At 41.3% G+C, this 16363-nt stretch overlaps 1 protein-coding gene across 1 annotated transcript in view; it reads right to left on the reverse strand.

Moving 5' to 3' along the window:
- Window positions 1–1215: 1215 nt before the first annotated feature.
- kcnk10a (potassium channel, subfamily K, member 10a) overlaps window positions 1216–16363 on the reverse strand; it is a 109707-nt gene continuing 94559 nt past the window's right edge. The window contains exon 7 of the mRNA XM_034162199.1: window positions 1216–2198. Coding sequence (XP_034018090.1) covers window positions 1527–2198 — 672 coding nt within the window. The 3' untranslated portion in view covers window positions 1216–1526. The remainder of the gene's footprint in view (window positions 2199–16363) is intronic.

The following is a 16363-nucleotide window of genomic DNA, read 5'->3' on the forward strand; positions in this document are numbered from 1 at the left end:
CATTAGGAGTGGTGGGCAGCCACAGTCTAGTGCCTGGGACCAACTTCAGATTTATTTCATTTATATAGCACCAAATCACAACAAAGCTTTGCCTTGCCTAGATCTTGGACTTTGCCTTGGTCAGGGGCAGACTCTCTAACCCTTCTGGTTTTAAGACAGCAAGAGGCACAAGGCAAGAATGCAGTGAGAAGTTGTGTATATGATGCTGCCACCATGATGTCTGCCTGATAAGGGTGTTGTTGCTAGTGGTGCTGAAGAACAATGTATGTTGTATCTCTTTCAGTGACTGCTGAAAACAGACTCAGCTGTTATCAAACACAAAGGAACTAATGACATTCTTCAAGGATCTTTATGTTCCTACATCTCACACAAGCTCCCAAGTAATGTAATTAGAGCATCTAGTGATTCCACACAGATGACAGCATCATCTGTGAAATTAAAGGTGGACCTGGACTCCATGATCTTACCCAAGACCCAGTCCATGAAATCATTGAGCATCATGATTGATGCATCAAAGACACATCCAAAGACAAAGAGTGTGCAAAGACATTGCCGAAAAGGCCAAGAGGGGCCAGGTTTTCATTGCAACCACTGACTCCATCAGGTGATTTCACTGCTGAACATCACTTTCAGCAGATGGGATGAGTTCATCAGTGAAACCACCTGGTGGAGTCAGTGGCTACAAAAAACCTGGACCTTCTTGGCTCCTTCTGGAATGTCTTTGGACACCGCTGATCAACTGTATTTCAATGACTGTTGCTTTATTTGTGAACAAAACAAGGGTACTTGTTGCACCAAAATCTCAGTCACTCTCAAATGCAGGGCGGCAGCTGCATTCTTGCTGAAAACTGCAGTTAGTTAGGGTAAGAACTGGAAATTGTTCCATTTCAATTACTGATCTGGCATCAATAGAACCACAGCTTTACTAATGCAGTCTATTCAACTGGGAAAATAATATTCACCTCCTAGTTGTCTTTTCAACTATCCATTATTGTGAGCACTGGACTGAATATGGTTGCTTAATTGCAACATTTATGCTCTGAAAATTTTTGCTGAGGTTTTTTCTATTCTGCAGAGCATGAAAAACATTTTGTTTCACCTTGGACAAAATCTTCTTACAGCTTTACAGTTTAGCTTTCCACTGCATGGAAGGACAACATGTAGAATTTCAGCTGCTTTACATCTGAATAAAGTTGATGACATAATCCTGCTGAATTTATTTCCACAAACTGTGGAAATGTTACACCTTCATGTTACAGAGAATAACATTATCTTTACTGGTGTGTGCATAAAAGACAATCCTACCAAATCAAGGCCCAAGTGGTGATAAAATGGATATGTTCTTGAGTAAACTAGTTATTAAACTTATGGTTTGAATTTGCTCTTCATACAGTGTTTACAGTGAAGTGTCTGTTACATCTCAGTGAATATGGTGAACAGAGCATAGAGCTCAAAGAGACAATGTACGAGCCATAAGGCACTTGGTGGTAGTTTTTACACATATCTGTGGTAAGAGGAAGCTCTGACTATAGGCTCTTCTGAATATCCAGGTCTTTGGTTGCTAATGTGTTCTCATTCTCTTTGGACTGCTCCATGATAAATCCATTCTGTGGTTTAGAAATTTCCACAAACAAAGGAAAATCAGATAAGCTAGTGTTGCATTCCTTGTCTTCATTCTCATCCCCTCCTTCCTCCCTTTTTCCCCTGTCCTCCATGACAGCTGTGCTGTAGTCGAACGTGGATGTGCTGCAGCCATAGGCCTCACTGTGAGGACGGCGGGTTTCATCAGGGATGTTTTTCTTCAGGTCTCGATTCCTGTTACGCTTAGCCAGCTTAGTGACAGAGCCAAGGCGGTTAAAGATGTTGTCCTCAGATATGGTATGGTGGTTGGCCTGCTGCTCACATTGTTCAGCCCCTCGTAGGAGAAGGTTGTTCAGCTTAGTGTCGATGCTTTCCTGAGAGGAGGTTTTGTAGCTGCTGTTGTCCAAGCTGTTGAAAATTGCACGGCGCTCAGGGGAGAGCATGTCCAGGGACACAGCACGCTGGTCCAGACCCAGCTGCCGTCTCTCCATGCTTCGAATTGTAGCAGCTCGCTGCAGCTTATCATGAACCTCTACACTCATGCGCCGACGTGTCTCACGGAACTCTGCTCGCACATTAGCTTTCCATTCTGCTGCATGAGCCTTGATCTCTCCAACCTGGGACAAAGAAAACAACATTAAATGTAGTGATTAGATACTATGCTGCCGCACAGGTATCTATATCAGCTTCATCTGATTCAGTTAGATCAAAGGGAATACACATTGGTCCTTAAACTGGATTTTACATCTTAATGTTGTTCGTGTGTGTGTGAGAGAGGGAGAGAGAAAAGGCGGGTTCTATCATGTGCAGCACACCAAATGCACCTATCAGTGAGATGCCACAGTTCTGTGCACGTTTGGATGCATGTTAATGTTGTTATTTATGACGTAGTAGATGGGTCACTAGTAAGTAAGTCCCTTCAGCTTCTCCATTTCTTCACTTGAGTTTAACACAGCAGATTTGCATGTTGATTTGGCATCTCTTACACCTGATACAATCCCTTACACAACTCCACATTACATGGAAAACGGACAGGGGTGGTTGTGAACCGGGAACCTTCTGCTCTCAAAACAAGTGCACTAACCTCTTGCAGATGAGTGGATATGTACGTGCCCACTCATCTGTAAGAGGTTAGTGCACTTGTACAAGACTTAGGTCTGCCTACATAAGTTGGTTCTAAGTGTGAACCTCCTTATGTAAAAGTGCCCTCGATCCAGGACTCATACCAGTCCAGGCCCAGGAAGCGAGCTGGTAACATTTCTGCAGACCCCTCACACCCTGGACACACATTGTTTTAACTCCTCCCCTCTGGTCAACGTTACAGAGCTCTATACATCAAAACAACCAGACACAGGAACAGTTTCTTTCCACAGGCCATCACACTGATGAACACTTTAACCTGCCAAAAATGCACTAATTGATATACCTGATGTACAACTTCAATTTGTTTGTCTGTTTCACACATTTTTTTTCTTATTGCATATTTTATTTTACTGTGAATTATTCAGTGTTTAGTGTATATTTAAACATGCCATACAGAGAGTGCTATCCTGATTGTGATTTATGTCATGCTAAGCAGTGCTGCACATTAGATGTGGTTTTTGTTGGTCTAAGATGATGGCTGATATCACTGCACTCATTCAACACCTAAACACACCTTGTGGTCAAGAAGGGTGGCTGGTGGTGATGGTGTGCTGTGAGACAATACCCCAAAATTCATGTTTGATTGTTATGGCAGTTTATTGTAAGGACTGTATGGTACACTGGATTAGATCACTTGTGGCCACTGGGTGCATCGGCATGTTCTGCACCCTGAGGAGAGGCGTGGCATAGCGTTGGATCCCTTCTATGTCTACACATATAGTCTTTGTCTCCAACAGGTGGACTGCCTCCTGATCCTGCCTGGAGCATGTTACAAGCTTCTCACTTCTGTAAGGGAGAACATCCAAGTGCCAAAGTCTCTCTACATTCTGCAGAAGGTCAGTAGTGGGAGAGTGTACTGAGACATGCAGACATTGCACCTGAGTTGGCTGCTGTTTGATGTGCTTGGTTGAGCCTGAAGTGTCCAGCCCAACCTAGTTTTCACTGCTGCTGATCCTCCAGGTGGTCCCAGGTGCACAGGTTCTACTGGAGTAATCAGGTGGAGGTAGTCTGACCCAATTAACAACAGGGGCTGCACTTTATCGAAGGACTGGAGGGGGAGACCCTTTAAGTGCTTATGCTTTCTCTGAAGAGCTTTCACAGGGTATGTGTGATCAGCCAGGCCCAGCTGATCTGAAGTGAATGCTTTATGTATCCTGAATGACTTCTGTGACTGGTCAGCTGGGGATATGGAGAATGACACAGCAGTCCCATGCAGTGTCCTCATTTCCTGACGGACAGTCCTAAGGAGCAGATCCTTGGATTCACCTGTGAGCTTAAGTCTCTGAGCTGCTGCTGGGAGAATAATAGTCTGCTCAGATTCATCATCAAGTATGGCGAATGTCTCTAAGGTATGCTTACCATTCCTCAGCCATACCTTACTCACTTTAAGCAGGACCTGACTGCACCCGGACCATCTGTCCAAGTACAGGACTTTGTTGGTGGTACTGACAAGGCAGGATGTATCTGCAGCTGCAGGTTTTGCATTCACTTCATGCAGAGCTTGAAGATGTTTCCCTTTGCACTTCTGACATGTAACCTTAAGGCGGCATTGTGCAGCTTGGTGTGAGCGGCCACACCGCCAACATCTTTTGTTGATTTTAATCCAAGCAGTTATCTATTCAACAGTTAGCTGTGCAAAGTTAGAACAGTGGTCAAGGAAGTGATATGTGTTGTTACAATAAGGACAGTATGCTGTCTTCCCTGATGGCTTGATACTCAAGGGCTGTTTCTCTGCTAGAGATGTATTATCAATCAATCAATCAATCAATTTTTTTTATATAGCGCCAAATCACAACAAACAGTTGCCCCAAGGCGCTTTATATTGTAAGGCAAGGCCATACAATAATTATGTAAAACCCCAACGGTCAAAACGACCCCCTGTGAGCAAGCACTTGGCTACAGTGGGAAGGAAAAACTCCCTTTTAACAGGAAGAAACCTCCAGCAGAACCAGGCTCAGGGAGGGGCAGTCTTCTGCTGGGACTGCTTGGGGCTGAGGGAGAGAACCAGGAAAAAGACATGCTGTGGAGGGGAGCAGAGATCGATCACTAATGATTAAATGCAGAGTGGTGCATACAGAGCAAAAAGAGAAAGAAACAGTGCATCATGGGAACCCCCCAGCAGTCTACGTCTATAGCAGCATAACTAAGGGATGGTTCAGGGTCACCTGATCCAGCCCTAACTATAAGCTTTAGCAAAAAGGAAAGTTTTAAGCCTAATCTTAAAAGTAGAGAGGGTGTCTGTCTCCCTGATCTGAATTGGGAGCTGGTTCCACAGGAGAGGAGCCTGAAAGCTGAAGGCTCTGCCTCCCATTCTACTCTTACAAACCCTAGGAACTACAAGTAAGCCTGCAGTCTGAGAGCGAAGCGCTCTATTGGGGTGATATGGTACTACGAGGTCCCTAAGATAAGATGGGACCTGATTATTCAAAACCTTATAAGTAAGAAGAAGAATTTTAAATTCTATTCTAGAATTAACAGGAAGCCAATGAAGAGAGGCCAATATGGGTGAGATATGCTCTCTCCTTCCAGTCCCCGTCAGTACTCTAGCTGCAGCATTTTGAATTAACTGAAGGCTTTTTAGGGAACTTTTAGGACAACCTGATAATAATGAATTACAATAGTCCAGCCTAGAGGAAATAAATGCATGAATTAGTTTTTCAGCATCACTCTGAGACAAGACCTTTCTAATTTTAGAGATATTGCGTAAATGCAAAAAAGCAGTCCTACATATTTGTTTAATATGCGCTTTGAATGACATATCCTGATCAAAAATGACTCCAAGATTTCTCACAGTATTACTAGAGGTCAGGGTAATGCCATCCAGAGTAAGGATCTGGTTAGACACGTTTCTAAGATTTGTGGGGCCAAGTACAATAACTTCAGTTTTATCTGAGTTTAAAAGCAGGAAATTAGAGGTCATCCATGTCTTTATGTCTGTAAGACAATCCTGCAGTTTAGCTAATTGGTGTGTGTCCTCTGGCTTCATGGATAGATAAAGCTGGGTATCATCTGCGTAACAATGAAAATTTAAGCAATACCGTCTAATAATACTGCCTAAGGGAAGCATATATAAAGTGAATAAAATTGGTCCTAGCACAGAACCTTGTGGAACTCCATAATTAACTTTAGTCTGTGAAGAAGATTCCCCATTTACATGAACAAATTGTAATCTATTAGACAAATATGATTCAAACCACCGCAGCGCAGTGCCTTTAATACCTATGGCATGCTCTAATCTCTGTAATAAAATTTTATGGTCAACAGTATCAAAAGCAGCACTGAGGTCTAACAGAACAAGCACAGAGATGAGTCCACTGTCCGAGGCCATAAGAAGATCATTTGTAACCTTCACTAATGCTGTTTCTGTACTATGATGAATTCTAAAACCTGACTGAAACTCTTCAAATAGACCATTCCTCTGCAGATGATCAGTTAGCTGTTTTACAACTACCCTTTCAAGAATTTTTGAGAGAAAAGGAAGGTTGGAGATTGGCCTATAATTAGCTAAGATAGCTGGGTCAAGTGATGGCTTTTTAAGTAATGGTTTAATTACTGCCACCTTAAAAGCCTGTGGTACATAGCCAACTAACAAAGATAGATTGATCATATTTAAGATCGAAGCATTAAATAATGGTAGGACTTCCTTGAGCAGCCTGGTAGGAATGGGGTCTAATAAACATGTTGATGGTTTGGATGAAGTAACTAATGAAAATAACTCAGACAGAACAATCGGAGAGAAAGAGTCTAACCACATACCGGCATCACTGAAAGCAGCCAAAGATAACGATACGTCTTTGGGATGGTTATGAGTAATTTTTTCTCTAATAGTTAAAATTTTGTTAGCAAAGAAAGTCATGAAGTCATTACTAGTTAAAGTTAATGGAATACTCAGCTCAATAGAGCTCTGACTCTTTGTCAGCCTGGCTACAGTGCTGAAAAGAAACCTGGGGTTGTTCTTATTTTCTTCAATTAGTGATGAGTAGAAAGATGTCCTAGCTTTACGGAGGGCTTTTTTATAGAGCAACAGACTCTTTTTCCAGGCTAAGTGAAGATCTTCTAAATTAGTGAGACGCCATTTCCTCTCCAACTTACGGGTTATCTGCTTTAAGCTACGAGTTTGTGAGTTATACCACGGAGTCAGACACTTCTGATTTAAAGCTCTCTTTTTCAGAGGAGCTACAGCATCCAAAGTTGTCTTCAATGAGGATGTAAAACTATTGACGAGATACTCTATCTCCCTTACAGAGTTTAGGTAGCTACTCTGCACTGTGTTGTTATATGGCATTAGAGAACATAAAGAAGGAATCATATCCTTAAACCTAGTTACAGCGCTTTCTGAAAGACTTCTAGTGTAATGAAACTTATTCCCTACTGCTGGGTAGTCCATCAGAGTAAATGTAAATGTTATTAAGAAATGATCAGACAGAAGGGAGTTTTCAGGGAATACTGTTAAGTCTTCTATTTCCATACCATAAGTCAGAACAAGATCTAAGATATGATTAAAGTGGTGGGTGGACTCATTTACTTTTTGAGCAAAGCCAATAGAGTCTAATAATAGATTAAATGCAGTGTTGAGGCTGTCATTCTCAGCATCTGTGTGGATGTTAAAATCGCCCACTATAATTATCTTATCTGAGCTAAGCACTAAGTCAGACAAAAGGTCTGAAAATTCACAGAGAAACTCACAGTAACGACCAGGTGGACGATAGATAATAACAAATAAAACTGTTTTTTGGGACTTCCAATTTGGATGGACAAGACTAAGAGACAAGCTTTCAAATGAATTAAAGCTCTGTCTGGGTTTTTGATTAATTAATAAGCTGGAATGGAAGATTGCTGCTAATCCTCCGCCCCGGCCCGTGCTACGAGCATTCTGACAGTTAGTGTGACTCGGGGGTGTTGACTCATTTAAACTAACAAATTCATCCTGCTGTAACCAGGTTTCTGTTAGGCAGAATAAATCAATATGTTGATCAATTATTATATCATTTACCAACAGGGACTTAGAAGAGAGAGACCTAATGTTTAATAGACCACATTTAACTGTTTTAGTCTGTGGTGCAGTTGAAGGTGCTATATTATTTTTTATTTTTGAATTTTTATGCTTAAATAGATTTTTGCTGGTTATTGATAGTCTGGGAGCAGGCACCGTCTCTACGGGGATGGGGTAATGAGGGGATGGCAGGGGGAGAGAAGCTGCAGAGAGGTGTGTAAGACTACAACTCTGCTTCCTGGTCCCAACCCTGGATAGTCACGGTTTGGAGGATTTAAGAAAATTGGCCAGATTTCTAGAAATGAGAGCCGCTCCATCCAAAGTGGGATGGATGCCGTCTCTCCTAACAAGACCAGGTTTTCCCCAGAAGCTTTGCCAATTATCTATGAAGCCCACCTCATTTTTTGGATAAGTCGGTTTCAGCATTTTATCCGGATATTCCACTGTTAAAGGAGATTTTTTTAATGAAAGACGTGCGGACGGGTCTGCGCGTCGGGACGCAGCCGGCGCGGAGCGGCGGCACAGGAAAAACACCTCCGTGTTGATAACCATTTGTAAAATCCAGGCGGCTTTTGATGGCTTTCAGTGGAGTGAGTATATGAGAAATTGTTTAACAGCTGGACATGTTCCAACTTGTCCTTAAGGCTTCCAACAGAGGTGTTTTTCCTGTGGCGGAGCATCGCGGCGGCTGCGAGCCGACGCGCGGACCGTCCGCACGTCTTTCATTAAAAAAATCTCCTTTAACAGTGGAATATCCGGATAAAATGCTGAAACCGACTTCTTCTGAAACTTCTCTGTTCTCTCACGACGTCCTGGATCAATAGAGCCTGAAATGTGGAGGTTTTCAGCTTGAAACAGGCTGATGACGCCGCCTGAGAGCGCTGTGCGACGTCTCGCACTGTGGGAAGTCCTTAAAGCGACAGTGTCACCTCAAAATCTCTCATCAGCCGTTAAAATTTTCACTGAAAACCAGCTTAATTTTTCGAACCATGTCCACTTCGATGTGTCTCACAGGTTTAGAAAAAATTTTGATCAAAGCGCCAGTCTCTCAGCAACTTCTCAGACAAAGGAATTCCGACGAGGGGCTGGACGACTCCTCCCACAAGGAGTGCTCACAGGCGAATGACGTCACCGACAGGCGTGGAAAAACTCACGCATGCGCACGAGGGTTCAAGCATGTCTGACGTAAAAACATATGAATGAAATCCATATAGTTTTTGAAAAAAATAAAAAGGACCTATACTTTATGGACAGACCTCGTAGTTACATTACTTCAGTTCTGTTACTGTTGGACCTTAGTCCAGCTTTTGATACTATTGTTCATTCCATATTGCTGTAAAGGAAAGTCCTGTTTGGTGCTGCCAAATGCAAAACCACTATCATCTCCAACCAGAGAGAGATGTTAGGTAAGTGGGGTTAGGTAAGGGTTAGGTAAGTATCATGTGGCACTATGTTCATGCCTGGCATTTTGTATTGCTTAATGTTCTTGTTTGGCTTTTTGTATTCATTTGGGTTCAGTTTTGGGTTTTATATTATTTTGTGTTTTCGTTACTGCACTCGCTTGTCTTGTGTCTTGGGTTGGGGTCTTGTGTCTGGGGTTGGGGTCTATGTGCGTTTTTTCCTTTTGTGTGCCATGCCTCTTTCCTGAGTGTTCTCTCACACCTGTTCCTAATTTGTCCCTCATTACCTGGTATTTATAAGCTCCCTGTTTTCCTCTGTTTTTGACAGTTAGTTATACCTTTGTGTCATCGCTACCAGCCTTCTCTTTGTCCTTGCCTATTGTTATTGTCAAGCCATTTTTTTAAACCATTTGCCTGTTTTTCGACCTCGAGTTTGTCTTATGATTTGGATACTACTGCTGTTTTTGGCCTGCTTTTCTGTGTACCGAACTCTGCCTGATTTTGAAGTAAACCCTTTTTTCTTATCCCACACCTTGGTGTGAGTTCAGCATTTGTGTCCTACCTTTTTGTGCTCAGGTTCATAACAGATAAGCACTGGGTCATGTGATGAAAACAGTGACATTCATTTTTATAGAGCTCTGCAGTAATTCTGTATAAGAGGTATTTTTGTATTGTATCTATGATTGCTTTGCCTCTTACAGTATGGTTGCTAGGCAACCTCCATCCCACTCAGTCCACAAGTATTTGGACATTTCCCCGTGTCACTCTGCCAACACTCAGGTCCATAAGTATTTGTTTGCTGTAACTGTAATTGTAATTTATGGTTTTGTTCACGTTTCTTTTTGGGATTTTGTGTTCTTATGTTTTTGGTTCACATTTCCTGATGAGGGTAATTTACACTCACTCTGTGATGTCCGCTTTGTTTAGTTCTTGGTGTTCCTTATTTCTTCTTGTGTCTCAGCATTTCTGTTTTTGCTTCTCCTGCACCTGTCACTCATTAGTTCTCATGTTTACAGTCTCACCTGTTTTCATTTCATTTCATTTATATAGCGCCAAATCACAACGAAATTGCCTCAAGGTGCTTCACACAAGTAAGGTCTAACCTTACCAACCCCTAGAGCTGGGGTCACTAACACGGTGCCCGCGGGCGCCAGGTCTCCCCCAAGGACCACATGAGTCGCCCGCAGGCATGTTCTAAAAATAGCACAACTCACGAGTGAACTGCATCTAAAATTTAATTTTTAATTTTTAAATTAATTTTATTCTGTTGCTATTCTTTTTAAATCATACTTGCATTTATATTGATTTAAAAATCACAACATCTCAAAAATCTGTTTATTATACATGAAGTTTAGAAAGGTTTAGGTGAACTCTGACCTACTCTAGTTCAAAGGTAAGTATTGTGCGTGTGACGTAGCAGGTGCAGCGAAGATGAGCACTGAATGCAGTTTCTTACCTCCAAAACATGGCAGACAAAAGAAAGAAAACTTACTTTCACAACGAATGGGAGGAAGAGTTCTTTTTTATTACTGTGAAAGAAACCTGCGTGTGTCTCATTTGCGGGGCGACTGTGGCGACAGCAAAGCGGCACAATGTGGAGAGACACTTCATAACGTGTCACAAAAGCTATCATGCTAACTACCCACCGGGAAGTGCACTAAGGGCAGAAAAATCTGTGAGCAAAAGGCAGCTTTGGGCAAGCAACAGTCTTTTTTCACGAGCCCAGTGAAAAAGTCACAAAAAGCAACCGAAGCCTCATTCAGAGCTACACATTTTCTGATCAAAAAGAAGAAGGCATTTTCAAATGGAGAAGTTGTCAAAGAAGCAATGATGATAATTGCTAACACTGTACTTAAAGACGAGAAAAATGGAACTGATCTAATCTCCACTCTCTCCAACGTCCAACTGGGGGCATCTACGATGGCTAGACGAGTGTCAGCTATGTCTGGTGACTTGGTCGATCAGCTGGACCGGGATCTGGCTAAGTGCAGGTGGTTTAACATCCAGTGCGACGAGTCCGTGGACAGCAGAGGTACAGCGCAGCTGTTGGCTTTTATCTGGATGGTGTTTGATGATTTTTCCACAAGAGAAGAACTCCTGGCACTACTGCCCTTAAAGACAACTATGGGGGGAGTTGACATTTATAACACGGTGAAGGAGTTTTTCATGCAGAAAAAGGTACCATTGGAAAAGCTGGTAGCGGCGACTACAGACGGGGCTCTTGCTATGATCGGCCCACATACAGGTTTCATCACTCACTGTAAAGATGACCCAGACTTCCCAAAATTTCTGCATTACCACTGCATCATTCACCAGCAGGCGTTATGTGGAAAAGTGATCGGCTTTGGGCACGTGATGACTCCCGTTGTCAAAATCATAAACAACATCCGCTCCAAAGCAAAACAGCACGGGATTTTCAAGGTGCTATTGGAGGAGAAGTCAGCTGAATATGGTGACCTGCTGCTACACACAGAAATCCGACCGCTCAGCAGAGGACGAGTTTTACTGTTTTTTTGTCACTTTTTGGTGAAATCAAAGAGTTCATGCAGTCCAAAGGCGAAGACGTCTCACTGCTGGAGGACACAGAGTGGACACTTGACCTTGCCTTTTTGACGGACATTACTGGGAAACTAAACCACTTGAATTGCGAGCTGCAAGGCAAAGGTAAGACTGTTGCTGATATGATAAGTGCTTTAAATGCATTTAAAGCCAAGATGAACATTTTATCTGTCGATTTACAGAGAAAAAAGGTGCTGCACTTTCCCTCTGTGCAGTCAGTGCTGAAAGACAATGCTTCTGCATCAGAGACATTTGACAAAGTTGCAGAAAATTACTGTGAAGTCATAAACAGACTTAAGCAAGAGTTTGAGAATAGGTTTTGTGACCTTGATCAGCTTGAACCATGTGTGTCATTCATTTCCAATCCTTTCATGAATGTGGACACAACATGGTTTGCTGAGCAACTAAGTGCAACATTCAGCTTGGATGCTGGACAGGTGGAGACTGAAATCATAACATTGCAAAATGACCTCCACCTCAAAGCTTACCAGGCTGCACCAAACTTTTGGTGCCTTGTTGACACAGAGAAGTACAGTGGCGTGTGCACAGCAGCTATGAAGGTTGCCAGCCTGTTTGGTTCAACCTGTCTCTGTGAATCAGCATTTTGTGACATGACCGTCATCAAGAACAAACACAGAACACACCTCACTGATGCACATTTGAAAGACTCACTCACAGTTGCAGTATCAAGTTACACACCAGATTACAATATACTGGTGAACAGCTTGCAATGTCACTCTTCTCACTAACAAAGAAACAGATACCAGATGTTGTCAGGGGCAACGTGGCAAAGTTGAATTAAAATATTGAAGAACTGTGTTCAATTTAAAAGTGTGTTCATGACATGTAACAGTTAGAATTTTGTTAAAAATGCAGCAGATTTAGTCATTAGTTCAAAATGTGACAAGATTTATTTTCAAATGTAAGTTGATATTTCTTTAACATTACATAACTGATAACTTTTTGAAACATGGTGCAACATAGTTCATGGTTTCTTAAAAGGGTTTGTCAGTGGCTTATGAAATGTAGCGACAGAAGTGATCATCTGAAAATTTAACAATTACTGAGATTAATAGAAATAAAGTGCTGAATATTGATATCTGTTTCCCACTTTGTTGTCACTGCTGATAATTATTGTGAGAAACCATTAACGTGATCAGTGTCTTCCCATAAATGAGTATCATTAATCATTATTAATAATGTATAACTAAAGGCAAACTGAGCAAATTTGTTATTTCAGAAGAGCACATCAAACTGGTAGCCCTTCGTATGACTCCATATTGATGAAGTGGCTCTCACTTTCAAAAAGGTTGGAGACCCCTGACCTAGAGCAAGTACACAGGTGACAGTGGTAAGGAAAAACTCCCTCTGATGATTTGAGGAAGAAAGCTCAAGCAGACCAGACTCAAAGGGGTGACCCTCTGCTTGGGCCAGGCTACTGAGACAATTAACAATACGAATATACAGGAAATTTTGGGAATCCATGCTGGTACACAGGATGTGAGGCTTGCAGAAGAAGACACCCACTCACATCTCTGGATGGAGCCACACCTCAAACAGAGACAAATAAAAAACAGAACCAGGCATCAGAAAGACAACTAATACAGTATAATTTGCCAGCATTAAACAACAAGAAAAACAGAAGAAACATTAAGGTGATTGCCGGCCACTAGCCCTAAGCTTCACTAAAAGACCTAGAATTTAGATAAAGTTGAGGCTGCGATCCACTCTGTTTACTAATAAAATTAATTTAAAAGGGTAGAAATCTGTTTGTCTTTCCATTTGCCAAGCAATTGATATGTCAGCTCCTGTGTCATTCCGTTATCATTCTCATCAGCCTCCTTTATCATTCAAGTATTTTTTTAGTTTGTTAGGCACAAATTAGTCTTTTGTTTTTGGTAGTTTAAACTGTGACTGTCCAGCGTTGGGACCAGGAGGCAGAGCTGTGGTCTTATACACCTCTCTGCAGCTTCTCTCCCCCTGCCATCCCCTCATTACCCCATCCCGTAGAGACGGTGCCTGCTCCCAGACCACCAATAACCAGCAAAAATCTATTTAAGCATAAAAATTCAAAAAGAAAAAATAATATAGCACCTTCAATTGCACCACAGACTAAAACATTCAAAAAGAAAAAATAATATAGCACCTTCAATTGCACACAGACTAAAACAGTTAAATGTGGTCTATTAAACATTAGGTCTCTCTCTTCTAAGTCCCTGTTGGTAAATGATATAATAACTGATCAACGTATTGATTTATTCTGCCTAACAGAAACCTGGTTACAGCAGGATGAATATGTTAGTTTAAATGAGTCAACACCCCCGAGTCACACTAACTGTCAGAATGCTCGTAGCACGGGCCGTGGCGGAGGATTAGCAGCAATCTTCCATTCCAGCTTATTAATTAATCAAAAACCTAGACAGAGCTTTAATTCATTTGAAAGCTTGTCTCTTAGTCTTGTCCATCCAAATTGGAAGTCCCAAAAACCAGTTTTATTTGTTATTATCTATCGTCCACCTGGTCGTTACTGTGAGTTTCTCTGTGAATTTTCAGACCTTTTGTCTGACTTAGTGCTTAGCTCAGATAAGATAATTATAGTGGGCGATTTTAATATCCACACAGATGCTGAGAATGACAGCCTCAACACTGCATTTAATCTATTATTAGACTCTATCGGCTTTGCTCAAAAAGTAAATGAGTCCACCCACCACTTTAATCATATCTTAGATCTTGTTCTGACTTATGGTATGGAAATAGAAGATTTAACAGTATTCCCTGAAAACTCCCTTCTGTCTGATCATTTTTTAATAACATTTACATTTACTCTGATGGACTACCCTGCAGTGGGGAATAAGTTTCATTACACTAGAAGTCTTTCAGAAAGCGCTGTAACTAGGTTTAAGGATATGATTCCTTCGTTATGTTCTCTAATGTCATATACCAACACAGAGCAGAGTAGCTACCTAAACTCTGTAAGGGAGTTAGAGTATCTCGTCAATAGTTTTACATCCTCTTTGAAGACAACTTTGGATGCTGTAGCTCCTCTGAAAAAGAGAGCTTTAAATCAGAAGTGTCTGACTCCGTGGTATAACTCACAAACTCGTAGCTTAAAGCAGATAACCCGTAAGTTGGAGAGGAAATGGCGTCTCACTAACTTAGAAGATCTTCACTTAGCCTGGAAAAAGAGTTTGTTGCTCTATAAAAAAGCCCTCCGTAAAGCTAGGACATCTTTCTACTCATCACTAATTGAAGAAAATAAGAATAACCTCAGGTTTCTTTTCAGCACTGTAGCTAGGCTGACAAAGAGTCAGAGCTCTATTGAGCTGAGTATTCCATTAACTTTAACTAGTAATGACTTCATGACTTTCTTTGCTAACAAAATTTTGACTATTAGAGAAAAAATTACTCATAACCATCCCAAAGATGTATCGTTATCTTTGGCTGCTTTCAGTGATGCCGGTATTTGGTTAGACTCTTTCTCTCCGGTTGTTCTGTCTGAGTTATTTTCATTGGTTGCTTCGTCCAAACCATCGGCATGTTTATTGGACCCCATTCCTGCCAGGCTGCTCAAGGAAGTCCTACCATTATTTAATGCTTCAATCTTAAATATGATCAATCTATCTTTGTTAGTTGGTTATGTACCACAGGCCTTTAAGGTGGCAGTAATTAAACCATTACTTAAAAAGCCATCACTTGACCCAGCTATCTTAGCTAATTATAGGCCAATTTCCAACCTTCCTTTTCTCTCAAAGATTCTTGAGAGGGTAGTTGTAAAACAGTTAACTGATCACCTGCAGAGGAATGGTCTATTTGAAGAGTTTCAGTCAGGTTTTAGAATTCATCATAGCACAGAAACAGCATTAGTGAAGGTTACAAATGATCTTCTTATGGCTTCGGACAGTGGACTTATCTCTGTGCTTGTTCTGTTGGACCTCAGTGCTGCTTTTGATACTGTTGACCATAAAATTTTATTACAGAGATTAGAGCATGTCATAGGTATTAAAGGCACTGCGCTGCGGTGGTTTGAATCATATTTGTCTAATAGATTACAGTTTGTTCATGTAAATGGGGAATCTTCTTCACAGACTAAAGTTAATTATGGAGTTCCACAAGGTTCTGTGCTAGGACCAATTTTATTCACTTTATACATGCTTCCCTTAGGCAGTATTATTAGACGGTATTGCTTAAATTTTCATTGTTACGCAGATGATACCCAGCTTTATCTATCCATGAAGCCAGAGGATACACACCAATTAGCTAAACTGCAGGATTGTCTTACAGACATAAAGACATGGATGACCTCTAATTTCCTGCTTTTAAACTCAGATAAAACTGAAGTTATTGTACTTGGCCCCACAAATCTTAGAAGCATGGTGTCTAACCAGATTGTTACTCTGGATGGCATTTCCCTGATCTAATACTGAGTAATACTGTGAGAAATCTTGGAGTCACTTTTGATCAGGGTATGTCATTCAAAGCACATATTAAACAAATATGTAGGACTGCCTTTTTGCATTTACGCAATATCTCTAAAATCAGAAAGGTCTTGTCTCAGAGTGATGCTGAAAAACTAATTCATGCATTTATTTCCTCTAGGCTGGACTATTGTAATTCATTATTATCAGGTTGTCCTAAAAGTTCCCTAAAAAGCCTTCAGTTGGTTCAGAATGCTGCAGCTAGAGTACTG

The sequence above is a fragment of the Thalassophryne amazonica genome, chromosome 21 (assembly GCF_902500255.1).
Source record: "Thalassophryne amazonica chromosome 21, fThaAma1.1, whole genome shotgun sequence".
NCBI classification, from domain to species: Eukaryota; Metazoa; Chordata; class Actinopteri; order Batrachoidiformes; family Batrachoididae; genus Thalassophryne; species Thalassophryne amazonica.